At 51.8% G+C, this 27,086-nt stretch overlaps 1 protein-coding gene across 1 annotated transcript in view; it reads left to right on the top strand.

The window, feature by feature from the left end:
• Nucleotides 1–27,086, top strand: part of LOXL2 (lysyl oxidase like 2) — a 100,203-nt gene that overhangs the window by 53,674 nt on the left and 19,443 nt on the right. The window contains exons 4-8 of the mRNA XM_021942139.2: nt 3,754–3,965; nt 11,318–11,540; nt 16,484–16,667; nt 23,446–23,597; nt 25,988–26,155. Of these exons, the coding sequence (XP_021797831.1) occupies nt 3,754–3,965; nt 11,318–11,540; nt 16,484–16,667; nt 23,446–23,597; nt 25,988–26,155 (939 nt within the window). The remainder of the gene's footprint in view (nt 1–3,753; nt 3,966–11,317; nt 11,541–16,483; nt 16,668–23,445; nt 23,598–25,987; nt 26,156–27,086) is intronic.

Raw genomic sequence — 27,086 nt, 5'->3', positions numbered from 1 at the left:
CCCAGGCCCTGCCCTGGGTGAGTCACTCTCAGTACCAACCAATGTATTGGACACAGGCATGAGATGAGGACTGCTCAGAGACCAGTGGTCATTATGAGTCTGGAGCACAGGTTTGGAGTCAGAACTCGATTTGCATACTTGTTTACCTACTTACTGGCTGTGTGAACTTGGGTAACTTCCAAAAGCTTGCCAAGATTTGTCATGTTTTTACCTCTAAACGGGTGGACCATGAGCCATCTTGAAAGCTGCCATGGGGATTAAATAATGGAGTGGATGTAAAGTTTTCTGAATGAAACCTAGCCTGCAATTAATTGGTGTTTAATAAAGGATGCCCATAGCTGCCATTATTCAAAGCTGCTGGGGTTGGGGTGTAAGGAGGAAGCCCAGCAAGGCCCAGGGAGGGCAGAGACTGCGTTTTGTTAAATGAATGAATGAATAAGATGGATTTGCGCCTTAAAGACTGGGAAGGCTTTGGTTCTTTGGAGGGAGAAGAAGAGAAGATGTTCCAGTTTGAAGGAATGAATGGGAAGCATATCCTGACTGTTTTCCTAAGGCCTTGCAAGGAACAAGATCCTTTCAGAATTTCCTCCTCCACAAGACACACAAATAGATGCATACTTTATACATTCCGAGACCCATGTGTCATAGACACATACAGAGAGAGTACATGGAGACCCACATGACACACAGGCACACACACACAACCCTGTCATGCATACATCATCATGCACACAGACACAATCCCAGAGAGACACAATCCCAGAAAGACACACACAGAGACATATACAGCGGCTCATATGACACATGGACATGCAGACACTCAGAAACACACCATCATGCGTATACCACCGTGCACACACACAGACCCAGAGATACATACCACACACACACACAGACCATCAAGCACATATCACCATGCACGCACACACACACACACACACACACACACAGATTCATAAACTCATATGCAGTGAGTCGGTGGAAGAATGAGGATGATGACCCCTGGTGCTAGCTCTTTCTCTTCTCCAGGTTGCATTGCCTTCATCGTAGAGCCCCCGAGGCTCTTCCCACCAGCCATATTCAGTGGAGGAACCTGTCCCGCATCATCGCAGGAACTAGTGCAAGCTCCCTTGGCGTTTGGGTTGGTGTATGCTGGCCTCAGGCCCGCGTAACTCTTCCCAGTGGGGTCTACTGAGCTCCTCCAGCTGGACCTTCTTCCTCCTCCTGTGGAGGCCAGGTGCTGGGGGTCACATCTTCCCTGCAGTGAGCCGGCACTGCTGCCCAATGCAGGGGAGAGGATCTGTGAACTGAAGGTCAGCCCGGGCCGCCTGCCCCGTGAAGCACAGGCCTGATGCTAGGCAGTAACTTTCCTTCTGGGCATGACAGTTACACACTGGAATTCCAGCCCGGCCTGCTGAGGTGGGAAGAGACAGAAGAGGGCCGGCTCGTGGGCTGGGTTTAGACCTCAGGCCCTTTCTTGGCTCACCCCTGTCCACGTGTCTTGGTGGCACGGGTCCTGCGGCCTGAATGAGGCTGTAAAGGATCCAGCATCCAGACTGGAAGGCATAATCCTGCCGCTGGCAGCATTCCTTCTGCTGTGGTGGAAAGGAAACGGAGCCAAGTGCCATCACTCCAGGCCCACGTACTTTCCACCGCCTTTCAGGACCTGAGAGCGTGGCCTGGCTGTAGACCCTGAAGGCTGTGGCAAGGAGACCTGAATCCCTGGGCACCCAAAGAATGGTTCTGTTCAAACTCGTGGTTCATTTGCATCTCGGCTGGACAGGGCTGGGGCAGTTGGGGTGCTGGGTTCCTCCTGCCTTCCAGCCCCGCTTGGACCAGCCCCACCTCCCAGTCCCTGACCCACTCACAGTGTGTGTGTCTTCCCCTGCACCTCGGGGTGGCCCTGGGGAGGGAACTGAAGTCAGCTGGTATTCTCATCTGTAAGATGGGGATGGTAATAGCTATCAACCACCTCATTACAGCATGCGAGGTTAAGGACGAGAACGCAAGGAAGGCACTTCGCATAGGGCTGGGCACCTGGCGTGTGCTTTGCGGTAGCTGTTGCTATTATATGCTGCAATTCGTGGTGTTTGCTGATCCATGTGAAGCTGGGAACAGTGAGGGGGCTGGAGGCATAGGTGGAATCAGTCTTGAATGGCTGAGAGCATTTTGCTCAATATTAGGGTATTACATAGACAAAGAGGAGCTAGCCAAGGGACAAGGTTAGATCTGTGTTTTAGAAAGAGCCAGCTGCAGTGCCTCATACCTGTAATTCCAGCACTTCGGGAGGCTGAGGTAGGAGGATGCCTTGAGGCCCGGAGTTCGAAACTAGCTTAGGCAACATAGTGAGACCTCATCTCTGAAATATATTTTTAAATTAGCTGGGCATGGTGGTGCACACCTGTACTCCCAGCTACTTGGGGGACTGAAACAGGAGGATTGCTTGAGCCCAGGATATGGAAACGGCAGTGAGCCCTGATCACACCACTGCACTCCAGCCTGGGCAACAGAGTGAGACCCTGCCTCAAAAAAGATTAAGAATTAATTAATTAAAAGAAAAAAGAGGCTCTTTGGTGACTGGCCCTGTGGCAGACAGACGGAGGCAGGGACTCAGTCAGGGACTGTTGGAAGAGCTGGTGATGGCTGGCGGTGACTGATTCAGGAGGGAGCTTCCATAGAATTTGGAGCCTGTTATGGCATGTCTTGGAAAGGCATTAAAAAGTGCCACTGTAACTCCAGGGAACCTCTGCTCCTCTCATCCAGCTTAGCCTCTTGAGGCCCCGTCTCCTCCAGATCCCCGGGAGGTCTAGGTGGTACAGGGACATCCCAGCTCCACATCGAGGGAGGAGGAGCGCCCGTGTGGCAGGCAGGCAGGCACCTTCCTCCCGCCCATGCCCCTCCAGCCCTCCTCTACTTCCTCCCAAAGAGCCCTGCCAATGAATTTTTCCAACCCTGACCCCAGCCCCTGTCCTTTACTCCACAGATTGATGGGTGGGGTGGGTATGGGAAGGGAACCTCAAAGTGTTTGCAGTCTCTCCTTTCCTTGCTGCAGCCAAATAGTTATCCCCAACCCTACCTCCCTGATCCCTGCCGGCAGGTGTGGGTCTCTGCACACAGCACACTCAACGCCAGGAATCTCTGCTTCCTTTCTCTCTAAGCCCTGACCCTTCTCTCAGGCCTCTCTAAGGATTTTTGAACAGAGGAATGCCCACCCCTGGGGTATAAGGTAGTCTGCAGGGTGGCACCACCAGCTTCAGGACATCTGGGGCTCCTCTATCTGAAACTCAAGTTTTACTGAAAGATGAATCAGGGAGACACACACAGACACACTCACAGGCATATACACAAGTACTTTGGAGTGAAATGCAAAATCCACGTTCAAAGAACACTTTCTCTCCCATGCATTTATTTCGAGGCCTGTGCAGGAGGAGTCCGCTGCCCTTTGCTCTCCAAGATCTTAGGTTTGGATGTGGGAGAAGCCCATGGGCTCTCCGAGTCTTCTCTGACTGTTCCAGGTCACCCCACTCCCTGTTGGGTCCTGGCAGCCTCACTACCTCCCATGCATAGCGCTTTCTAACTGCAGCTTGGGCCGTGTGCCCCTCGGAGGTGCCCAGAGCTGACTGCGGGGCCCAAGGGCACAGGCAGGCCGGCAGCAGGCCCGGCTGGTAATCGCTAAAGAAGGACTGGTTGCCTGGTGTGTCTGCAGGCAGGCCAGAAGGGTAACCCTCTCCTTCCACACCTCCTTCTTCCCAGAACCTGAATATCCAGGTGGAGGACATTCGGATTCGAGCCATCCTCTCGGCCTACCGCAAGCGCACCCCGGTGACGGAGGGCTACGTGGAGGTGAAGGAGGGCAAGACCTGGAAGCAGATCTGTGACAAGCACTGGACGGCCAAGAATTCCCGCGTGGTCTGCGGCATGTTCGGCTTCCCTGGGGAGAGGACATACAACACCAAAGTGTACAAGTAAGAGGACTGCACCACACAGGTGGTTTTGAGGGTATCTGCCCTGCCTACCTGGTTAAAAGAGTCCACCCTGGCGGTGGCCTTTCCTTGGCCAGGCATGGCCAGGCCAGCTAGTATCCCTGCAGGCAGCCTGCACAGAGCTCCTGGGCCGGGCCAGGCAGTAAGTTCAAGGGCGCCCCGTGGCATCCTTACCCTTGAGGAACTCACACGTCTATAGGAGATAGACCCTAATCCCTAGAGTAGCCTGAGGGAAGGCATATTGCGGCAGTGAGGTGCAAGGTATCCCCAGTCCAGATAACCCCAGCTCGGGGTGCTGCCGGCCAGCTCAGGGACTGCATGAGCTAAGCTAGGACAATACCCTGGCCAGGCTGGGCAGAGACAACACCAACTTAAGAAGAAATGTTTACTTGCCCTCGGCAAATGATTCTTCTGAGAAATGTGGAAATTGCAGCAGGTAGTTGAGAAACTGATCAATGCAGCTCACTTCATCCAATCCCAGTTAAATCTGACAATGCTGTGATGGTCTCTAAGGTTAATATTTCCCAGTAGGGGAAAGAAGTAGACAGGGACAGAACCTGGAGTCGTTTGACTTAGGGGTGTCCAATGGAAGGATTCCAGCACCCCAAGAAGCTGATGGCTGCATATACTTGGGGTACCTGATTGGTCATGGGGTCTTCCTCCCTCCTCTTAATAATGATAGGAATAGTAGCGTCTCTTTACTAAGGGCTTAACAGTGTTCCAGGCACTATTCTCAGTCATTTAATCATCACACCACCACTGGGAAATAGGAGTCTGTTTTAGAGTTGAGTAAACTGGAGAAAGGCGATAGAACCAGGAAGGGGCAGATCCTGGCCTCTGGAGGTCCCCTGTGTGCAGCTGTAGGGTCCACACTCCTAGAGAGTGCAGACTCTCAGCACTGTCTCTTTCCTTCCAAATCAGAGGAAGAAAAGACATGGCTTCCGTGTCAGGAGACCTGGCTTGAAGCCCCAGCTCTACTCACCAGCTCCCTGGGGTCTGGGCAGACCACATATCCCTCCCTGACCCTGGCCCAACCCTGCTTGGATGGGGTGGGCCATACTTTGGTCCCAGCCCCCAGCCCCCTATGTGGGTGAATGAGTGAGGCCACAGAGCTGCCCAATTGGGTAAGCACACAACACCCCGGGGTGACCACCATGGTGATCCCAGTCCCCAGACATGGCCCAGACCTTCCTGTTGGCACCAGGAGTCGCCATCCTCTGACTGCTTTGGAGAACTCCCACCTGACTCCTTCCTTGGTGACACCTTCTCAGCTTTTCTTACCAGTTGGAGCCAAGAAAAGCAAACCCCTTCCCTGGCAGGCTTCCTACCTGGCTGGCCCTACCAGTGCCCCCAGCCTGGCGCAGTTCTGAGCTGGACAGCACGCGCCTCATTCAGATGACGTTTGGAAGCCATCTCCCAACCGTGGCCAGTCCGGAGTCCTCGGCTTTTGAGGAGTTGATCTCAGGCCAGTTTCAGCAGCTGGGCCCTGGGTAATCCTGTTACGTGCTGGATTGGAACCCCCTCCCTGCCCCTCCTACCCTCGCGTCTGTGGCTTTGCCTTTTCAAGGACGGGGAAGACAAGGCTTCCAAGGCTGAGAGCAATCCAAGGAGCGGGTGGTGGGTGGTGCTGTCTGCAGGATGGGAGATGAAGAACAGAAGCTGCTGGAAACCAGCCCCTCCTGCAGCCTTCTAGCTGGAGAGATGGGGCGGCCCTCCTAGCGGAGGAGTGGGAGGGGAAGCACGACCTTCTCAGCTTGTCCCTGTCATTTTGTGTTCGTGTCTGGGAGTCAGTTGACAGTTAGGCCTACATGTGCCCCAAAGAGAAAGGTGCTGGGAAGACTCTGTGTGCCTCGGTGGGCTGTCGGGGCTAAACTGCCAGCAAAGGGCTAGGACTCCTAGGGAATTGTAAGGCTCAGAGACCACTGGCCTAAGCCCTGGATCTGCATGGAAGAGGCCTGAAGGGCAGTGGACTCAGGGTGTCACAGCCCACACCTAGCAGAGCCTGCAGGACAGCCCAGCTCTCCAGGGAGAGCACCACCCAGCAGTCTCCACCTGCTGGCCCCGTTGCAGCTCCTATTCTCCCTGGGGTAGGGCCAGCTCAGAAGCACTGGCCAGTCTGAGGGCTGGGGCACAACTGGCCTGGGGCTAGGGATATCAGTGGGCCCTGCTCAGAGGCTGAGGACTGCAGAGGTCTGGAGGCCAGACTGAGGACCACTCCCCTGCCTGGCACTTGAAGCAGTGGCTTCTGGTTGCGTCTTTCCCGTGTCCCTTTCCCTCTTCCTACAGTCTGTGGCTGCTGTTGCTGGCAGCACACCTCTGAGGCCCAGGAAGGGACCCCTTCCCTCCCGCCGTGCAGCACTGCCCACTCTATGCAGGAAATTATTTTCAAAGTAATTCTCAGTCTGGGGTGGAGTTAGTAATCTCCATGTATCCACCAAGGTCCCTGAAGGACCTTATAGCCTCGGAAACTCACCTGCTTAACCCCTGAGGGCCCCCCACCTTGGGCCCCCCGCCCCACTGCTATCTTACTGGACTGGCTCTCTCTGTGAACCTGCTGGGCTGGTGGCCACTCGGAAGCCTTAGAGCTGCCCCCGGCCTCCAACTGCAGCTCTTTCTCAGCACCTCTGCTTCCCCCAGTGATAACGGTTTGGCTGTGTCCCCACCCACATCTCATCTCGAACTGTAGCTCCCATAACCCCACATGTCGTGGGAGGGACCCAGTGGGAGGTAACTGAATCATGGGACTGGGTTTTTCCCATGCTGTTCTCATGATGGTGAATAAGTCTCATGAGACCTGATGGTTTTATAAAGGCCAGTTCCCCTGCACACGCGCTCTTGCCTGCTGTCATGTAAGACGTGCCTTTGCTCCTCCTCCACCTTCCGCCGTGATTGTGAGGCCTCCCCAGCCATGTGGAACTGTTGAGTTTTTTGAACCTCTCTCCTTTATACATTACCCAGGCTCGGGTATGTCCTTATTAGTAGCAAGAGAATGGACTAATACCCCCCAGTTACCTGCACACACCCTAGAGGCCTCTGCAGCCACAGGTAGAGTCAGGGGCTCCTCACCAAGGGCTGCTCTCCGATTGGCTTGGCCATGGCACTGACTTCCATGTCGGGCTGGGGTGCAATGCATGTACCTTGAAGCTAATGAAGCTTAAACTTCAGGCCCCCATTCCTGGTGCCGGGAGGGAGCATTGTGTAGTCATGATTTTGTTCTCCCGAAAGTAGGATCTCAATACTGACATCATGTAATTGAAATGAGCTCTCTAAGCAGAGATTCTGCATTTAATGTTGCAGCTCAGGAAGTTAGAAAGGCCTCCAGCGGTTTGCTTGGTGGATCGACTGAAATGTGGACCAAAGTGTGGCCACAGTGAGTAAGCAGAAATGCTGACCCTGCCTCTGTTGTGTGTAGAAGACAGAATTCAAAAGCTTAGGGAGGTTGAATGTTAGAATGGATCTTACCTTTAAGACCTCCTCACCCACACTGTCCTGAAGACACGCCTTTCACCTTGACGGTGAAAAGTAAATATATGAAAGGAGCCCCAGCCTCCTTGAGGAGCTGTGATCACTCGTCTCTGAAGGCCAGGGCTCACAGCAGGAACAGCAGCCACTGAACCAGTGACCTGAATGTGATGGGAGTAATTGGCTCCAGGGTGGCAGGGGTCCCGTGGCTGTAGTACTACCAAAGGTGGACGTGGTGACCCTATTGGACAGTGGAGTCAAAGCAGCGATCAATCTGACTGCTGCAGACCTGTGGTGTGGCTGGTTGATCATGGTGTTCCTCGAAGTGAAATAGACAGGAAGCCTACTAAGTTCGTACTTAATAATCTGTATAAGCAGAAAAGTTCTAGGCCAAGCAAACAAAAGTCTATCCCGAATCATAAAAGCAGAGTCATGACCCCTCAATCCATTCCCATACTTGAGCCAGTTTTACCAGTTCTTGAATGAGGGAAAGGCTGGGTACCCTCAAGGAAGCACCCTGGTACCCTGCCAGAAATTTATACTGTATTCTTTTTCCCACTTCTCCAAAGGCACCTTTCACCAGGATGAGCGTGCATTGGAGAAAAGGAAATAATCAGATCTTTTGGACTACTAGCCACTGGTTCTGAGCTGACACTAATTCTAAGAGACCGAGAACATCAAAGTGGGGGCTTATGGGGTTTTAGCTTAAGTCCATCTCAAATCCATCCTGTGCTATTTCCCACTTCCAGAAAGCATCATGGAAATAGTTGTACTCAGCAGCTGGCAGAATCCCACATCTGCCTTCACTCTAGGTCAGGGGAGCGCCGGTGGGTAGGACTCTTGGTTGAATCAGTCCAGCTCCGTGTTCTTCCTACAGCCCAGCTATTGGCCTAGCTGCCTCTTTCACAGGCAGGCTTCCTGCTCCACTCCACCCAAGGCTGCCTCACTCACTCCAGTCACCCCTCCAGTCTCCAGGCCTGGAGCCGGGTGGTCTGTCCACCACCCGCCGAGGGCCTCCGTCTGCAGCTTAGAGGCCTGTCCCCAGTGAAACACTGGGATGGAGGAGGGGAGAGGCGCCTCGGCGAGGCCTGAATGTGCTAGAGGGTCTGCAGCACATTCCTGGGGGCTGATGTCAGAGGGATCTGGGCTGCTGGGGACAGTTGTTTGCTGTGGGCTCTGCATTGTCCAGTTAGAACGCAGGACATCTGTTCCTGGAGAGGGTGGTGCTGACTGACGGCTAGAAGCAGAGGGGTTTTCCTGAACCAAGGCAGGCGGTGAGGTCTGACCAATCCCCGAGCAGCTGGTGTTCCCCCCGAGTATCTTCTCCCACCCCTTGTGGGGGCGTCATGGAACATGCTGTAGGCTTCCAAGTGCAGGGGCCTTGCAGGAAGTGTGTCGGGAGGGCAGTGGTTCCTGGAATTATTAATAGCCCTCCTGAGCAGTTCTCTGCTCTGGGCTGCCACTGTGGTGAGCACGCACCCTGGATTTGCCAGGGTAGTGGATAGTCCTCGGCAAGATTCCGTGTCCTTGCATTCACAGGCACACTAGAATTCTAACAAGTCTCAGATTTGGGTTAAGTAGAGATGATAACTGTGTCTGTAGGATTTGCCCTTCCTCTGTCTTCACACTCCATTCACACTGAGATAAAGGAGGTACTTCCAGGACTGCTGGACCAGCAGGGATGGGATCTCGCCTCTGCCCTGTCTTGGGGTCAGCCTGCCCAGCGAGGCCCCTCTGCTGGCTCCTTCTGGCATCTCACTGGGTCCTGCCATGCAGGGTCAAGCACATGGGCCCTGAAAAGCTGGGTTGGCATGAGCAGGCAGCAGGGCCTTCCTGGACCTCCTTTGTTTCAAATTCTACCATCATTCAGGGGGCCCAATTTAAAGTCCTCTCTTCCGTAAAGTCGTCTCTCATCACTCCAACCGCGGAATCCCTCCCTCCTCTCACTCTTCTTTTTCTTTTTTTCTTTTTTTCTTTAACCAAATACAATTTTATTTATTTACTTATTTATTTCACAAACTCTTATGTAGCCCTTCCTATGTCTGGGCACTATTTTAAGTGACAAGTATTAACGAATTTAAACTGTCACCACAGGCCAGGCGCAGTGGCACATGCCTGTAATCCCAGCACTTTGGGAGACAGAGGTGGGCAGATCACCTGTAGTCAGGAGTTCGAGACCACTTGGGTCCCAGAAGACCTCGGCCTCTCCAAGAGTGCTAGCCTGCTTCTTAAAGGGCCAAGCAGGAACCCAGATGGGGTAGAAGGAGTCTCCTACCAAGGCCTCCTTACAATGATATGACTTTGCAGACATTTGGACACTACCTGCAAATACAGATTTATGGCCCGGAGTGGTGGCTCATGCCTATAATTCCCAATACTTTGGGAGGCTGAGGGAGGCAACCTTGAATTACCTGGGGTTAGGAATTCGAGACCAGCCACAGCCCAGCTTACAGGTAGAGCTACATCTCTACTAAAATACAAAAGTGGGTGTGGTGTGAGTGGCAGGTACCTGTAATCCCAGTTCTTGGCGGGAGGCTGAAGCAGGAGGAGTGCTTGAACCTGGGAAGCGGAGGTTACAGTGAGCGAGATCATGCAGCACTTGAGCCTGGAGCAGCAGAGTGAGAGAGACTCCATCTCAAAAAAAAAAACAAAACAACAAATAAATAAACAAACAAACTGTCATAACAATCTAGTGAAGTAGATACTGTTACTACTTCTGATTTTGGACATGAGAAACTGAGGTACAGTATCCTTTTTGTTAGCCAATCTATTACTTATCAGTTGGTTACTGTTTCAGAAAAAAAACAAAACAAAACACTGAATTACCTGCATCCATATTCTGCCTTAAAAACATACAAAGAGACACACTTACTTATAATGCTAACGAAATACCTGGAGCTGGAACTTCTCAGGATATGGTACAGAGACAACCTCAACCTCACTCATCTTCCTGGGTGCAGGAAGTAGCAGTTTTGTTCCATTATAATTTCTACTGCTAGGCAGATTGTACTTTGATTCAGCAGATGGAGTAATTTAAGACTGTTTTCATTGCTTCTCATTGGAAATACAAATTTAATCTTGTATATCACTGGGAGAGTTTAGCAATCAGCTTGTACTGCTCATTGACAAAGAAAAATAAAGCTAAAGAATGACAACAGGCCGGGCGCATTGGCCCACGCCTATAATCCCAGCACTTTGGGAGACCGAGGCAGGCAGATCACTTGAGATCAGGAGTTTGAGACCATCCTGGCCAACATGGCGAAACCCCGTCTCTATTAAAAATACAAAAATTAGCTTGGCATGGTGGTGGGTACCTGTAGTCCCAGCTACTCAGGAGGCTGAGGCATGAGAATTGCTTGAACCTGGGAGGCAGAGGTTGCAGTGATTACACCACTGCACTTCTGCCTAGGGGGATAGAGACTGTGTCTCAAAAAAAAAGAATGACAACAAATTATATTGGAATTATCTGAAGAGTTAGGGTAAACAAATGGTTTACCTTAGACTGTGAGGGGTTTTCTAGGACCAGGGATCTCACCTGTTTTAAATACCTTTGTGCATTCTATATTCTAGGGCTTCATTATTATTATTACTTCACTACATTGAGTGAGTCCTTTCTTTCCTAGAATGAAAGCTGCCTGAGGGCAGGAGGCCTTGTCCACACTCTGGGTCCTGTCCCCCAGTGCCCAGTGTGGCACCTGGCGTTAGGAGGTGCTCAGTGAATGCTGGCTGAATGGACTGAGCTAGGACTCCTCTGTGAAGCAGGGCTGAGCTCCAGGAGCAGGGCCCAGTCTCTGTTGTTCTGCCTCGTTGCAGAAGGAATCAGGATAGGTGTCACGATGCCCTGATCACCTGTCCCCTCCCACCGTCTGCAGAATGTTTGCCTCACGGAGGAAACAGCGCTACTGGCCATTCTCCATGGACTGCATCGGCACAGAGGCCCACATCTCCAGCTGCAAGCTGGGCCCCCAGGTGTCACTGGACCCCATGAAGAATGTCACCTGTGAGAATGGGCTGCCGGCCGTGGTGAGTTGTGTGCCTGGGCAGGTCTTCAGCCCTGACGGACCCTCGAGATTCCGGAAAGCCTACAAGCCAGAGGTGAGGACAGGGCACGAGGTGTGGCCACTTGGCACCTGGAGGGGATGGGAGGGTGTTGAGGGAGTAGGCAGGATCCCCCGGGAGAGTGAGGAAGGGTGGCCTCAGCTGAGATCACCATGGTGGCTGCTTTACTCTGAGACCTGAGCGCCCTCTGCAGAGAAGGACCATCTGGGGGAGAAGACTACCCCAGCATCAGTTGTCATAGGCTGTGCGCTGTCTGCTTACCCAGCAGGAACAGATGATGAAGGGTGTGCAGCAGGGACCTGGTGCCTCTGCACAGTTCCCAAAGGAGAACTGGAAATGTGACCCAACTCTGAAAAGTACACGCAGCCAACGACACGTTTTCAAGCATGTTTGGTTTATTTTGCAACAGAAAGGATAACAATTTTAAAAAGCTCCCACCAAGGTAGAAAATCTGCCATTATCCTAAGTCATCCATACATTAGTCACATTATGCCCATGTGAAACAACACGATGTATGTATGGAAGTGTGTGGGAGGTGTGTAGAGGTGTGTAAGGAGTGTATGAAGTGTGAAGTGTCTTAGGGGTATGTATGTGTGAGGTGTATGAAGTGTGGGGTGTGGGGCGTGTATATGGAGTGTGGCTAAGAGGTATAAATTAATAATAGAAGTGTGAAATTAAGGGGTGTGTGTATGTGGGGTATGTGTGTGTGTAGGTGTGTGTGGGAGGGTTTGGGAGTGTGTGAGGTAAAGTGTAATGGGAGCTACAATAATGTGGAATTAATAATGTAAGGATATAATAATGAAATATGCTCTGAGAGTTAAGAATTAATAATGGCAGGTGTAATATGAGTGGATGTAATGTAAAAGGAATTAATAGAATTAATAATATATGAGTGTATAGAGGTATGTGTAAATTATAGAAGTGTAATGGCAAAGGGAAGGTGTAAAAAATTAATATTAAATAGAGGTGTGTAGAATTAAAGTGTGTGTACAGCTAGTAATGTAAAGGGGAGGAGCTGGAGTGTGTGAGAAGTGTGTAAGAGGAGTGTGTGTAAGGGGCTGTGTGTGGGAGTGTGGGGAGTGTGGGAGTGTGTGGGCTAATATCTATCACGAAAAGAATAAAGAGTATGTATCAAAATGCTCTCAAACTATCTCGAAATCTCTCAAAACCTCTCATCTCGGGCTCTCCAAAATATCTCTCAAAATGCTCAGGGTCTCTCATCTCAGAAATGCTCAGAATAAAATCTCAAAAGAAATGCTCTCAGAAATGCTCTAAAGCTCTCTCTCAAAAGAAGAAATATATATGTCTCAAAATCTCCAGAAACTATCTCTCCGAGAATATAAAATGTATAGAAAGAATGTAATAGAAGTGTAAAATTAATAAAGTATAAAGAATTAATGAGAGACTATGTAAAGGAGAGGTAAAGTGTAAAATTAGAAATTAAGGAATTTATGTAGAAGTGTAAATTAATAATAATGTAATATAGGTATATGTATCAAAGGTAATAGCAAGTGAAACTGTATGTAAAGAGAATATGTAAGTGTAATAAAATTAATATGAAAGGAAATTAATAATAATAAAGGGAGGTAATGTAAAGGTGTAAAGTATGTAAAGGTATAAACACTCAAAATGCATCTCAAAATCTCCAGAAACCTCATCACAAATGCTCAATCTCAAAATGCTCCAGAAACCTCGATGCTCAAAGTAAAATCTCGGGAAACATGCTCAGTCTCAAAAAAAAAAAAGAGTGTCTCGGCTCATGTAGATGAACATCTTCCCATATAAAGTAACAGCCCCATTTCAATGGGCCGATTTCTTTTTTTTTTTTTTTTTTGAGACAGAGTTTCACTCTTGTTGCCAGGCTGGAGTGCAATGGCATGATCTCTGCTCACTGCAACCTCTGGCTCCTGGATTCACGCAATTCTCCTGCCTCGGCCTCCCGAGTAGCTGGAATTATAGGCACCCGCCACCATGCCTTGCTAATGTTTGTATTTTTAGTAGAGACGGGGTTTCACCATGTTCGCCAGGCTGGTCTTGAACTCCTGACCTCAGATGGCCCACCCACCTTGGCCTCCCAAAGTGCTAGGATCACAGACATGAGCCACCGTGCCTGGCCTAACGGGCCGATTTTCTAGAACAACCATGGTAGGCTTGACCCAGCCTCTGAAAAAGAGCAGGTGCCCTATCTATCTCTTCTTGATTCGCTTTTCTTTCTCCTCCTCTTCCTTCTTCCTGTATCCATCAAAGGGTCTCTGTGATTTCTGTGTTCAGGAAACAGCTACTATCTGGTGAGTGGGTGGGAACAGCAACTGGGAAGAGGAGAGGGAGGGATAGGAGAAGTGACTGATCATTTCTCAGGGGCTGGTTCCCTGTGCCAGGTAAAACCCCAGTACTTAGTGCACTGTGTGCTGACTCAGCATGAGTAGATGAGACAGCATCTGATTAGCGTGATGGTCGTAGTAATCATCACCTTGGCAGGGGTGAGTTCCAGGTGGGCTGTCACCAAGTTGGGGGTAAGAGGGAGCCAGAGGAGGGAGAAGAGCTCTGGGGTGGGGGCAGAGAGTGTGTCAACCAGGTGTGTCAGCCAGGTCCAGGCAGCTGAGCAGGAGCAGCAGAGGCTGAGCCAACCAGCCTTCCCCCAACCATGCCCTTTGTCTCCTCTCCTCTACCCTCCCTCTTTCCCCTCTCCCCTCTGCGGTCTCCCCCTCTTTGTTGAGACCTGCTCTGGAAAGGAGGTGATTACACTCTTCCAATAGAAAAGGGACACCATGACAAGAGCTGGATAAACCACACTGGGCACCCCCCTTCCCAGGCTTGGTGGTGATTTGAACAAAAGACCGAGCCTTCAGTGAGGGGAGCAGAATGCATGCTTCGAGCCCAGCCCTCCTTAGCCAGAGGGAGTGGGAACTATTAGGAGTAACTTCCTGGCACTTTCAGGAGGCCCTGCCTCCTCTGTCCCCTCAAGGGCCTCTGAAGAACACAGAGGTGACCACACCATCATATGTGTGCCTCCAGGACGTACCTGGACAGCACCACTTCCCCCTCCTCCGACAGTCAGCCCATCACCCCCTAAACCTCCATGCTCCCTGTGTGTGATTTCATGGCCACATCCTTTCCACAGCCTCAGCCTGAGCCTCTGAGCTTTCCTTGTGTGTCATCCAGAATACCAGATCCTACTGTCTTGGAATTCCTCTACTGTGCGGTTTAAAAAAAAGGAATCAAGTTCATACCAAACCAATTAAAACAGAGCGAGCGTGCCTTACATCATATTTTCCCCTGGTTTCTTTCTTTCCTCTGGGGCCAGCCGACTGCTTGGCCACTGCCGGGCTGGAGCAAGGTTATTGGACACTCTGCCTCCATTAAGCTTAGGTCATGGATGGTCCACTCTGTGGGAAGACAGCTTGGGAAGGGAGGTCAGGGAAGCAGGAGGCCACCATTCTGCAGAAAACAGAGCTTGGAGCCAACCAGCAGTTATACTCGTTTTGTTCTGTTTGGGGTGTTTTTTTAAAGCTAGGATAAAAGATCCTGCAGCCACTGGGCGTTTTCCCCTTTTTTCTTCTCCCCATACTGCCAGAGTCAGAGCAGTCCCTGAGGTCTGTAAATCTGGGTGCTGTCCCAGCACCCCACCCTGCCATGGCCAGCCCCAAGGTACAGTTGGTGGAGAGGCAGGTTCTTGTATGATGCCATCCCCCTCAACGTAGCTGGTGGACGTGAATGCTTGAAAAGGTCACCTCCACCCAGGCCTGTCTCGGCCTGGCCATCAATGGTAGGGTGAAGGCAGCTATGGGCTGAGGACAACATAGGCCAGGGCAGGCAATGACTCTGGTCTGAGGTGACACACTTAGAATGGCTACACAGTCTTCCTCACTCCCTCTGTGGAGTTGAATTGAGCATCAGCAGTAGCTGAGAGCCTCACAGGCTTCTGAGCCTCCTCCAAAACACACATGTGCATACATGCAGCATGCATGCAGGTGAGCTTGCACACACATGAGCCACACATGCACGTGCATGCACACACATGCAGAGAAACAGATGCAAACCCGGCTATGTGGACAGCTGGAGTCAAGTGACCCAGCTCCCATCTTGTAAGACATGATCCACTGTGACCAAGACGTAGAGAGTGTCTTACTCCTGTCTAACTCAGTAAAGCCCACAAAGAGATGAAAGCTGCCAGACTGTCAGTGAACACTAGGGGTGTTCAAACTGTAATTCTCCACCCTCTCTGCATAGCCGGTTGGCTGCATCTTCTGGAGTCAGGCCAGCTGGGACTTGGAGTCAAATCGAGGGAGGCTGGGCATGCCCCCAGCCCTGGGACAAATCAGTGTGAGGCTCCCCATCCATTCTCTGAGTCGTGACTGTGTGAAGGTTGGCTTTCCAGCTCCCTGTCTTCCCGTTCTCCTGTCTGCTCCCTCCTGCCTCTGGTTGTTGTGCATAGCAGAATCGTTCCAGTGCCTGCCTACTACTGTGGAGTCTCTGCAGGCCTAGACTGTAGCACTGTGTTATAAGCAAGGTTGATCCAAACTTGCTTAGAAGCAACCTACGTTGTTATAAGAAAGAATTATGATCCATTTGGAATCTGCAGACTTTGGAGGGTAGGTGCTTCTTTCTCTAGCTCTGAAGCATGAGGCTCTGGAGTTGGTGGGGGAAGTGCTGATGGAAGGTTGTGCCACGCATAGGTTGGGGTGATGAGTGATTGACAGTCCCCGATGGGCTCCCCAGGGGACCAGGACAGAAGCTCCATGCGAGGGCTGCAAAGGGAGCTTGCACCAGAGCTGTCTCTGTAGAGGAAGCTCCCACAGCCCGACACACCCACGACACACACACACACACACACACATCCATACATCAAGCACAGTTGCAGCTCTCAGACAGTGCCTGGCCTGGGAACAGGGTGGCGGTGAAGGGAGGGGGAGGGGACATTGGTCGCCCGCTGAACGTGCATCAGCATCTGTACTCAGCAGGACCGTGTGTCTCTTTAGCAACCCCTGGTGCGACTGCGAGGCGGTGCCTACATCGGGGAGGGCCGTGTGGAGGTGCTCAAAAATGGAGAATGGGGGACCGTCTGCGACGACAAGTGGGACCTGGTGTCGGCCAGTGTGGTCTGCAGAGAGCTGGGCTTTGGGAGTGCCAAAGAGGCAGTCACTGGCTCCCGACTGGGGCAAGGTAAGGAATGGGGAGGCTAGAGGGGGCCTCTCTTGCCAGGAGCATGGTGCTGTGAGCACAGCCTGGCTGCTAGCCGTGAGCTCTCAGGCAGTCCTCACTTTCCCTCCTCCCTTTGGCGGCTGCCTGGGAGAGAATCCCAGGCCTCTCCCTAGACAGAGCTGAAAGGGGCCTTAGAGAACATTGAGACCCTATTTTATGGATTTGGAAGCTAAGGCCCAAAAAGCAGAGTAAACGTCCAAGGTGAGATAACATATTAGTGGCCAATGAATACTCCCCCGTAGGTCTCCCAGCTCCTAACCCACTGATCTCTGCTGCCCCACCAAAAAAGCGGGGTTCTCAGGCCCCTCCTGCAGGAGAGGGCCTCCGAGTTCACCAGACTGAACCACTCTGTACAACAAAAGGACCAAATGCCATCTTACTTTTCCTCCCCGGAGCAGCCCTGCACACAGTCCCTGCCTGACAGCAGAGAAGGGGAACAAGATGCCGCCCTCCGGATGTCCTCAGACTCATTAAGAAAGGGCCTGCTTTTTATTAACTGTCCTGAACAAATCTTTCATGTGAGCAAAAAAACAGAAGGAAAGGAGGCTTTCAAGTGGGTCCCTTGGTGGAAAGTGATGTTGCAGCTAGAAGATGACACGGAAGAGGCCTTTTCCCCTCCCCAGGAAGCCTCACGAACACCACTTATCCTTGCGAGCCTTGGTCATTGAACAGGAGGGGTTTTTACCCCAAACAGACTGTGCAGTCTAGGAGTGCCCAGCCCTCCCCGAGACAACTGTGACTTGAGCGAGAGAAGTCCTAGTCATTTCCTGGAATTTTTTCAGCCTTGACCAGCAGGGAGGCCACTGCAGACCGTCGGCTGCTATGGCTGGGAAGGGATGGGTAGGAAGCAGAATGGGCTACAGACACGGGGTGGGGTGGCCTGTCCAGTGGGGAGGGGATATTTCCATAGTGTCAGATGTCGGGCCATCACCCCACAGAAAGGAATGTGGTGAGGTCACTGATCACAGCCTGGAGGAAATGATAGTCCTCACTAGCCCAGGGCCTGACACCACATCCAGTGGTTTTTGGTGTGAGGCTCTAGAATCCTGCATTGAACTTAGCCTCCAGCTGAGTCAAAGACCGTGGAGCTTTCCCCCTTCTAGAAGTGGAGCTCATCTGTCTAGTGCCATTGGTTGTTTCCTTCTTCGGCGTCCCCACATCCTGGCCTGCAATTGGTCAGCTCTTACAGGGTCTCCGGATGTTGGAAGGAGGCCTGCATTCCAGAGGCCTGGAGAGAGTCCTGGAATCATGGACAGCACAGCTGGAGAGACCTCAGGTCCTGTAGTGCAAGAGATGAGGAGAACAAGTCTGAGGTCACCCCAATCATTGCCGGCAGAGAAAGACTGAAAGCCAAGTCTTCTAACTCTCAGACGTGGGCTTCTTCCTTATGCCCACCTTGGCCCAGTCCTGTTCACATTCAGAATGTCTCTGCCTCTATTCTCCAGTCTGTGCAAGCTTCCAGGTGTGCACTGAAGTTTGGGGGTCTGGGGTGTACTCTGAGTCACATTGTGCCACCTGGCAGCTTCCAGTGGGCCATATAACAGTGCTCCTTCCCTGGGCACGGTGAGCTCCTCAGGATCCCCTGGATCTTTTTTTGAGGCAGAGTCTCACTCAGTCACCCAGTTCAGTGGCGCGATCTCAGCTCACTGCAACCTCCGCCTCCCGGGTTCAAGCAGTTCTCCTGCCTTAGCCTCCCAAGTAGCTGGGATTATGGGTGTGCACCACCATACCCAGCTAATTTTTGCATTTTTAATAGAGACGGGGTTTCACCATGTTGGCCAGGCTGGTGTCGAACTCCTGACCTCAAGTGATCCACCCACCTCAGTCTCCCAAAGTGCTGGGATTACAGACATGAGCCACTGCACTCGGCCTCCCTGGATCTTGACTATCCCTGCAGTTATTTACTGATTGCCCAACGTGTGGGTTTGTGCTCTCCCAGGGCCTACAGGACAGAGTCCACTCATTCTGAGGAATAAACAGGCCCTCGATGACATAAACATTCCATTTATCATGGGTGTGTGCTATGTGACCTAATTATTTCACTGCCCAGAGCAGCCAGAGGTTTCCAGGGGCCTGCAGAACTCTGGGAGAAAGAGGCATTTGGCATTTTTGATGCTGTCCTGGAAAGAACCAGTGGATGATTGATCATCTCCTGTCATGCTGGGCGGGGTAACTCCAGTAGGCAGAAAGGGAAAAGTACCACATTTAATATCAAGTCACAGAGCAGACAGGGTCAGCCCCTCAGCCCTGGCTCTAGCTGATGGACTCAGTGACCACACCCACAGCCAGGAGGCATGAAAGAGCAACGACTGGGAGTCGGGCAATCTGAGTCCTCCTCCCTGCCTGGCCACCTGCTTGCTTGGTGACCTTGAGCAACCTTCTAGGCCTCAGATTCTTCACTGTGAAACAAGGTGACTGGACACACAGCACCTGCAGCTCTGACTGGCTCCAGCCTCACCAGCATAGATGTGAGGTTCTGGTCAGGCTCTGCTCTCTGTGCCTCAGGACTCCTGCCCACATCAGGACTCCAACTGCCTGTTGGTGCCTCCACCTCCCTGCAAGGCTGCATGCCACATGAGGGCACACCTGTTTCTGTATCTCTGTGTTCTTAGTGCCGAGGCTGCCAGCACGCAGCACTCCAGAGCTGTTGACGTTGTAAAGAATGAATGAATGTGTTCCAGTTGAATCAGCAGGGTCAGCCGAACAAATACTTGGTGAAGAAGTTATAGCATTAGACAAGTTCCAACACTAGACCAGTGCTGTCTGATAGAAACAGAACAGGACTCACGCCTGTAATCCCAAGACTTTGGGAAGCAAGAGGCAGGAGGATCACTTGAGCCTGGGAGTTCAAGACCAGCCTCGTCAACATAGTGAGACCCCCCCAACAAAATTTTTTTTAAAATTAGCCAGGCATAGGCTGGGTGCGGTGGCTCACGCCTGCAATCCCAGCACTTTGGGAGGCTGAGGCAGGCAGATCATGAGGTCAGGAGAGTGAGACCATCCTGGCTAACATGGTGAAACCCTGTCTTCACTAAAAGTACAAAAAAGTAGCATGGTGGCGGGCGCCTGTGGTCCCAACTACTCAGGAGGCTGAGGCAGGAGAATAGCGTGAACCCGGGAGGCGGAGCTTGCTGTGAGCTGAGATCGTGCCACTGCACTCCAGCCTGGGCGGCAGAGGGAGACTCTGTCAGAAAAGAAAAGGAAAGAAAAATTAGCCGGCATGGTGGCACACACCTGTGGTCCCAGCTGCTCTGAAGGCTGAGGTGGGAGGATCACTTGAGCCCGGGAGGTAGGCTGCAGTGAACCATGATCACATCACTGCTCTCCAGCTTGAGTGACATAGCGAGACTCTGTCTCTCAAAAAGAAACGAAATAGAACAGGAACCTCGCATGTAACTTTGCATTTTCTAGTAGCCACAATTTTAAAAAGATGATACTAACTTTAATAACGTATTTTCTTTAAACCAGTGTATCCAAAATATTATTTCAACATGTAATCAATATGAATGCTATTAGTGAGATCATTTGCATATTTGGTGCTAAGTCTTTGAAATCCAGGATGTATTTGACACTTACCAGACATCTCAGTTTGTCTGCATCCCTGAGTAGACAAACTGGCTGGCTACATTTCAAGTGCTCCATAGCCACATGCGGCTGGTGGCTCTTGTACTGGAGGGGGCGGCTCCCCAGTTTTACAGCAGTGGCTTGAAAACCCTTTTGCATGCAATCCCCAAGAAGGAATGCATGTGACATGTAAAACTCCAGCAAAGGTTTTGTAAACAAGAGCTTAGCTTTACAACATGCAGAACCCGTGACATGTCCTGTTCTGTTCTCTTGTGCTTCCTACAATCTGATTGTAACCAGTTTAGTTGACAGTTCAGCCCACTCATTGGCCTGGACCCATGGGAGCCATAACACTGCTCTATGATGTTAGACGTGGCTTTTCCACCGAGCCCTAATTCTGCCTCAAGCCTCGTGGTCACCTAGGCCAGGGTTTGTATGTGGAGAAGAACAGAGCCAAGGTGGAGACGGGGAAGGCACCGTGAGGAGGAGCAATTCAGGGGTGCTCCAGAACCCAGGAGTAGGTGACAGCTGCAGGTCAAGGTGCAGAATGCCAAGCCCAGGTCAGCAGAAGGAACCAGAAGCCCACAGACACCATGGGCATGCTGAAGCCAGATGCCCAGTCCAGTGTCCTTCGGAGTATCTTCCACCCCCTGCCCAACCCCCCACGGAACTCAGTGGGGCAGGAAGAGGGTGAGCCACGCTGGGCCTCTTTCTTTGTGCCCTTCCTTGGATGCACCATGGGTATATGTGCTTCAGGAGGGAGACCCTGCCCCCCGAGGCCTCGTCCCCAGATGTCTGAGACAGCCACGCAAGTTTACATAGAAGTTCAGCCAGAAGGAGACCAACCAGTTGAGTCTGAGGCGTGCTAGGCTCTTAAGTTGGCTTTACCTATCCTGTCCAGTCTTGAGCTCTAGTCTTAGCAATCCACAAACATTGGTTGAGTGCTCTTCAGCCTGGATCTTGGAAAGGAGAATTCATTTATTCCACAAATACTCCACTCTCCAGGAGCTCATGTCAAGTGGGAGAAATAAGAAATAACCTTAATCAGGCCAGGCATGGTGGCTCAATGCCCGTAATCCCAGCACTTTGGGAGGCCAAAGCGGGCAGATCACAAGGTCAAGAGATCGAGACCATCCTGGCCAACATGGTGAAACCCCGTGTCTACTAAAAACACAAAAATTAGCTGGGCGTGGTGGTGTGCACCTGTATTTCCAGCCACTCAGGAGGCTGAGGCAGAAGAATCTCTGGAACCTGGGGGGCGGAGGTTGCAGTGAACTGGGACTATGCCATTGCACTCCAGCCTGGTGACAGAGTGAGACTCCATCTCAAGATTTAAAAAAAAAAAGAAGAAGAAGAAATAATCTTAGTCAGAAATAACTTACACTAACAAATAGATGATCTAGAAGACATAATACTGAAAATGCCCACCATTTACTGAGTCCACTTCATTCCCCATAATCTTAACCTGGGCCGGGCGCAGTGGCTCACGCCTGTAATCCCAGCACTTTGGGAGGACAAGGCGGGCAGATCACTTGAGGTCAGGAGTTAGAGACCAGCCTGGCTAACATGGGGAAACCCCATCTCTACTAAAAATACAAAAATCAGCTGGGCACCGTGGCACACACTTGTAGTCCCAGCTACTTGGGAAGCTGAGGCAGGAGAATTGCTTGAACCTGGGAGGCGGAGGTTGCAGTGAGCCGAGATCACATCACTGCACTCCAGCCTGGTAACCGAGCAAAACTTTGTTCCCCCCCCCCAAAAAAAAAATCCCAACCTGGCAAAACACATATTATAATTAATTGGCCTTTTACAGATGAGGAAGGTAGAGGTAAAGCTTTTATCATTCTCCAAGGATTCAACCTAATCTTCAACCTCAAGCTGAATTCAGTCTCAGGCTGCCTGCCCAGTTCATTGCCGCTTGAGCAAGATGTGTAACAAGCAGAAGTTCAGACAAGTGGGAGTTCTTTCAAGCTGCACCACGAAGGAGGATGGAGGTTTTTCTTCAAGGCAGGCTTCTCCTTAGATGGAGGCAGAAATAGGGCAGTCCAGGAGGCAGGAGACAGTGAGGGCTTCCCAAGAGGGAGGAGAGCTCGGGCGTTTGGACCAGATCAGCCCAGCTGTTTCCCAGACAGAGCCTTGTGCTCTTTCCCAACATACGGTTTCCTCTCCTGACTGTCTCTGTGCCCATGAGCTGTGGGCCTTGCTTGCTTCCTGGGCTCTGATTAGGATCGATGCCTTGTCACAGCCTTTCCATGCTAGTCCTTCGATGCTTCCAGCCGCCATCACCAATGCGTTTTTATGCATTTTATAACATTCCAAGGAATTGGAAGCATCATTTATGAATTTCCAAGGAAATAGAAACTTGGCTCCTGCCTGCTAATATGGGTTGATCTAGAAGTTGGTTTTTGGCCTCAGTAAGCCTCGATACCAGCTGTCTCCAGAACCCCCCAGCAGAGTCAGGGGCCTCCTTTGAGCCCCAGAGCACCTGTTGTGAACTTCATCTTTGTTACTGACCACGTCAGTAACACAAGCCTTTGTGTAAGTTCTGCCTCCCCCGGGAACTGGGAGCTTTTCGGGGCAGGGGCCTGCCTTACCCATCTTTGAATCCATAGCCCCTAGCAGGGAGGCAGAGGGTAACAGGCGTGGTATCTATGCCTGTATCACTAGCTCCTGAGTACTGGACTGTGCTCTGTGATTTCCCTTCACTCCATCCATACCTTTATTTTTAAAATCCCTTTTTCTAACTCAATCCAATTTGTACATGCCATCTGTTTCTTGCAGGGACCCTTACAGATACAGCAGTAGTCGTACCTTTGAGATTCATAAATGCATGGAACATTAAAGTCGGGAAGGAAACGTATACTTCTAGTCCAATTCCTTTGGACTAGAAAAAGAATGAGAGAAAAGTGGTATTCAGAGAGGCTGAGTGATCAGCCAAGGTCACACAGCAAATTAGTAGCAAACTTTATTTGCTCTTATGGGATAAGTGAATCCCAAGAGAATTGGCACTGTTCTGTCTGGAGAGAAGAGGCTTGGGTCACTGAGCTGATTATGAGAGGCAGTGGGGAGAGTTCTGAGGATAGGAGAGGCATGTTCTTATTGTCCGGCCTTTCTTGCTGATCCAGAAAGTTTCCTTCCAAAGCTTTCATAGCGCCTGTCTATTGTCCCTCTGCAGGGATTGGACCCATCCACCTCAACGAGATCCAGTGCACGGGCAATGAGAAATCCATCATAGACTGCAAGTTCAACGCCGAGTCTCAGGGCTGCAACCACGAGGAGGATGCTGGTGTGAGATGCAACACCCCTGCCATGGGCTTGCAGAAAAAGGTGAGGGGACTGGACACCTCGAGGGGACTATAACTGAGGCCGCAGAAAGTATAGCCACAGAGCTCTGGGGTGAACCCAGGAAGTGACCAGGCACTGCTGCTAGTACTGCTGCAGACATTGCCACTTGGCATTTGCAATGTTTCGTTCCCCCTCTGAACTTCGGGCCTGGCCCTGGCCTGGCAGCAGGCGCAAGCCCCTGTGTGCAATGTGAGCTGGAAAGGCCCTGCCTCCTTGCATGTTAACATCTGAGTTGAGTTACCTCACCTCTGCCTCACCACCTCCAAAGACAGGCGTGGGACCGGCTAGCCACAACCTTATCAAAACACGGTGCAGCCTGGCTGTGCTCCGCTGGCTGGAGGCGTTCTGTTTTCTCTATTCATGTTCAGAAAAAAAACTGAGCTGCCACACACTTCGCTCCCTTCTTTAAAACTCTGTGCTGCTGCCACTGAGAACCAAAGGAACAGGAAAAGGGAAATGCCTGGGCTGTTTTAAGAGACTTGGAGAGGGCCTGACCTTCCCTGGCATCCTCCTTGGGTGAGGAGGTGGAGAGGGTGAGGACAGAGGCTCCTGGCTGACCATGAAGTCCCATAGGCTCCATTGTCATTGGCGAGGTTAGACCCCGCTCACCAGAAAGCCGCACGGTTTCCACGATGCTGGCGCCCTGCGTGGGGCCCTGGGAATGGCAAGCTGGGTCCTTTGCTAAGTTAGAACTACATGCCAGCTACACTGTGCGCTGCAGTCTAATCTAGAAAATGAGAAAAGCCCCCCAGTGCGTGAAGTGTCCAGATTCCTTCCGGAACAGTCAACCCTTCTCTCTGTCATGGAGGCCATTGCAGGCCTGGTCAGCCTTAACGTCTTGGAGCCTTGGGAAGCGCCCTTGATGACCACGTGTTTTCCTGGCCCCAGAGGCAACGAGGTAGCCACATTTTGCAGCCAGAACCTCTGAGACTTGCCTTGGCTTTAGGACCTAGAACAGGAACACTGCTCTGGCTCAGGCAAGGGATGAGGGAGGGTAGGGAAGGACTGGAGGAAAGTGGATGCATTGGAGAGAGACGAGAGATAAAACCCACAGGCGAAGACTTGGATAGGATGTGAGATAAGAGAGTGGGAGATGTCAAGAATTGCTCCTCTGTTTCTGGCTTGAATAACAGCAGATTCGGGAGCCCAGCAACTATGATGTGTGGCCAAGCCCCACCCCCGTCCTGGTTTTTTATTCGTTTGTTTTTTGAGACAGGGTCTTGCTCTGTTGCCCAAGCTGGAGTGCAGTGGTATGATCATAGCTCACTGCAACCTGAAACTTCTGGGCTCAAGGGATCCTCCCACCTCCCGAGTAGCTGTAACTACAGGTGTGCGCCACCATACCTGGCTCATTTTTTAAAGTTATTTTTTGTAGTGATGGGGTCTCGCTGTGTTGCATAGGCTGGTCTCAAAATCCTGGGCTCAAGTGATCCTCCCACCTTGGCCCCCCAAAGTGCTGGGATTACAGGCATGAGCTACCATACCCAGCCTGTTTTTTAAAATAAAGTTGTATTGGAACATGGCCATACCCAATCATTTAGGGTAAAGAGAAAAGACAGCAAGTTCAGATTTGTGATCTCTGAGATACCAAGTGGAGCTGTCAAACAGGCAGCTGGTTAGGTGGGTCTCAGAGGGACCAGCAGGGGAGCCATGGGACAAGATGCCAGCGCCAGGTAGGGGCTGTGGCAAAGAGAAAACGGCCCAGACAGGAGTCTTGTGAGATTCCAACATGTCAAGGTCCCGAGAGCACCATCCTACCAAGGAGCAGCCCCCACTGATAGGCTCCTGGGGAGCAGCGTCAGCTTCTGCTGTGGTGCTCAGTGGAGTCACTGGGCCTCCCCAGCTGCTCAGGGTGCCTGGGATGGGGACCTCACTATAAGACCACGCTAGGTGGCTGGGTGCGGTGGCTCAAGCCTGTAATCCCAGCACTTTGGGAGGCCGAGACGGGCGGATCACGAGGTCAGGAGATCGAAACCATCCTGGCTACACGGTGAAACCCTGTCTCTACCAAAAAATACAAAAAACTAGCCGGGCGAGGTGGCGGGCGCCTGTAGTCCCAGCTACTCGGGAGGCTGAGGCAGGAGAATGACGTGAACCCAGGAGGTGGAGCTTGCAGTGAGCTGAGATCCGGCCACTGTACTCCAGCCTGGACAACAGAGCGAGACTCCGTCTTAAAAAAAAAAAAAAAAAAAAGACCACGCTAGGCATGGCACTGCCACCAGGGGGCTGCCAAGAGTGCTGCTCAATCTGAGTGTGTGTGTCCTGGGCAGCACCACCTGGCTTAGGACTCCAGGACACTGGGGCTGATGGCAGTGCAGTGGGGAAGCTCCCTTGTCCCTCTTGGTGACCGTGGCCTTCCTTTGTGTCTGCAGCTGCGCCTGAACGGGGGCCGCAATCCCTACGAGGGCCGAGTGGAGGTGCTGGTGGAGAGAAACGGGTCCCTTGTGTGGGGGATGGTGTGTGGCCAGAACTGGGGCATCGTGGAGGCCATGGTGGTCTGCCGCCAGCTGGGCCTGGGATTCGCCAGCAACGCCTTCCAGGTGAGAAGCCCCGGCCTCAGACCCTGCACTCACCCCCCGTGCAGTCTGACCACACTGTCTTCAGTCAGCCCCCCTCTCCCGCATACCTTCCCTAGCCGTGCAGGAAGGACTGAGCAAGGTGCCCTGGATCCGGAGGCAGGGAGCCTCACTCTGGCCACAGCGCTGCTCCTTACAGGCCTGAGTCCTCAGGCAGGTCGCTCCCACCTCTGCTTCGATTTCTTGGCTGCAGAATGAGGAGCTGGGCTCTGCTTTTCATGGTCCACTCCTGCACCGCACACTGGGGTTCACCCTGAGCTCAAGGCTGATCCTGGAGGGGTCCTGATGTGCGTTGTGCAGAAGGAAGCAACTCAGTCCTTCAGGGAGGTGGCCCAACGCTAAACCCCCCTAAACGCCTTAGCTTGCTCCCTTGGAAGCCCGCTCTGGTCTGAACACATTTCTCCACTGGCATCTTTGCCTAATGCATTCTCCCATTGACACGCTAGGGAATCGTCAAGACTTGTCACATCATCTGTACTTCCTCCAACTCCCCTTCTCCAAAGAGAGAGTGACTTAGCTGAGAACAGCTGAGCTCTGGTCCTAGTTCCCACCCTCCCACCCCCATCACAAAAGGAGCAACAAAATAGGAGGCTCTGGGTCTAATCCCAACACATTTCCACCAGCTGGCTGTATAATGGTCTGGGGCAAAGCAGCCAACCTTCCCTGCCTCAGTTGTCCTCCACATGATGTGGAATGAATAATCCCAAGTCCTCAGTATCCTGGCTCTAAACACTTCCATTAAGCAAGCAGCTTACAGAACGGGAAGATGCTTGGAGACCCTCCTCTTGTGTTGTTAATCCTGACTCCAGCTCTCCTTCCCCAGTGGCCCTTCTTGGGACCTAAGAAAGGGGTTTAGGGAGAGAAGAGGAGAACTCCTGCATCCTTGCTGAGCCTG

This window comes from Papio anubis, chromosome 8, assembly GCF_008728515.1.
Source record: "Papio anubis isolate 15944 chromosome 8, Panubis1.0, whole genome shotgun sequence".
Classification (NCBI taxonomy): domain Eukaryota; kingdom Metazoa; phylum Chordata; class Mammalia; order Primates; family Cercopithecidae; genus Papio; species Papio anubis.
Note: the sequence above shows the minus strand (reverse complement) of the source record. Positions and strands in the feature narration are given on the sequence as shown.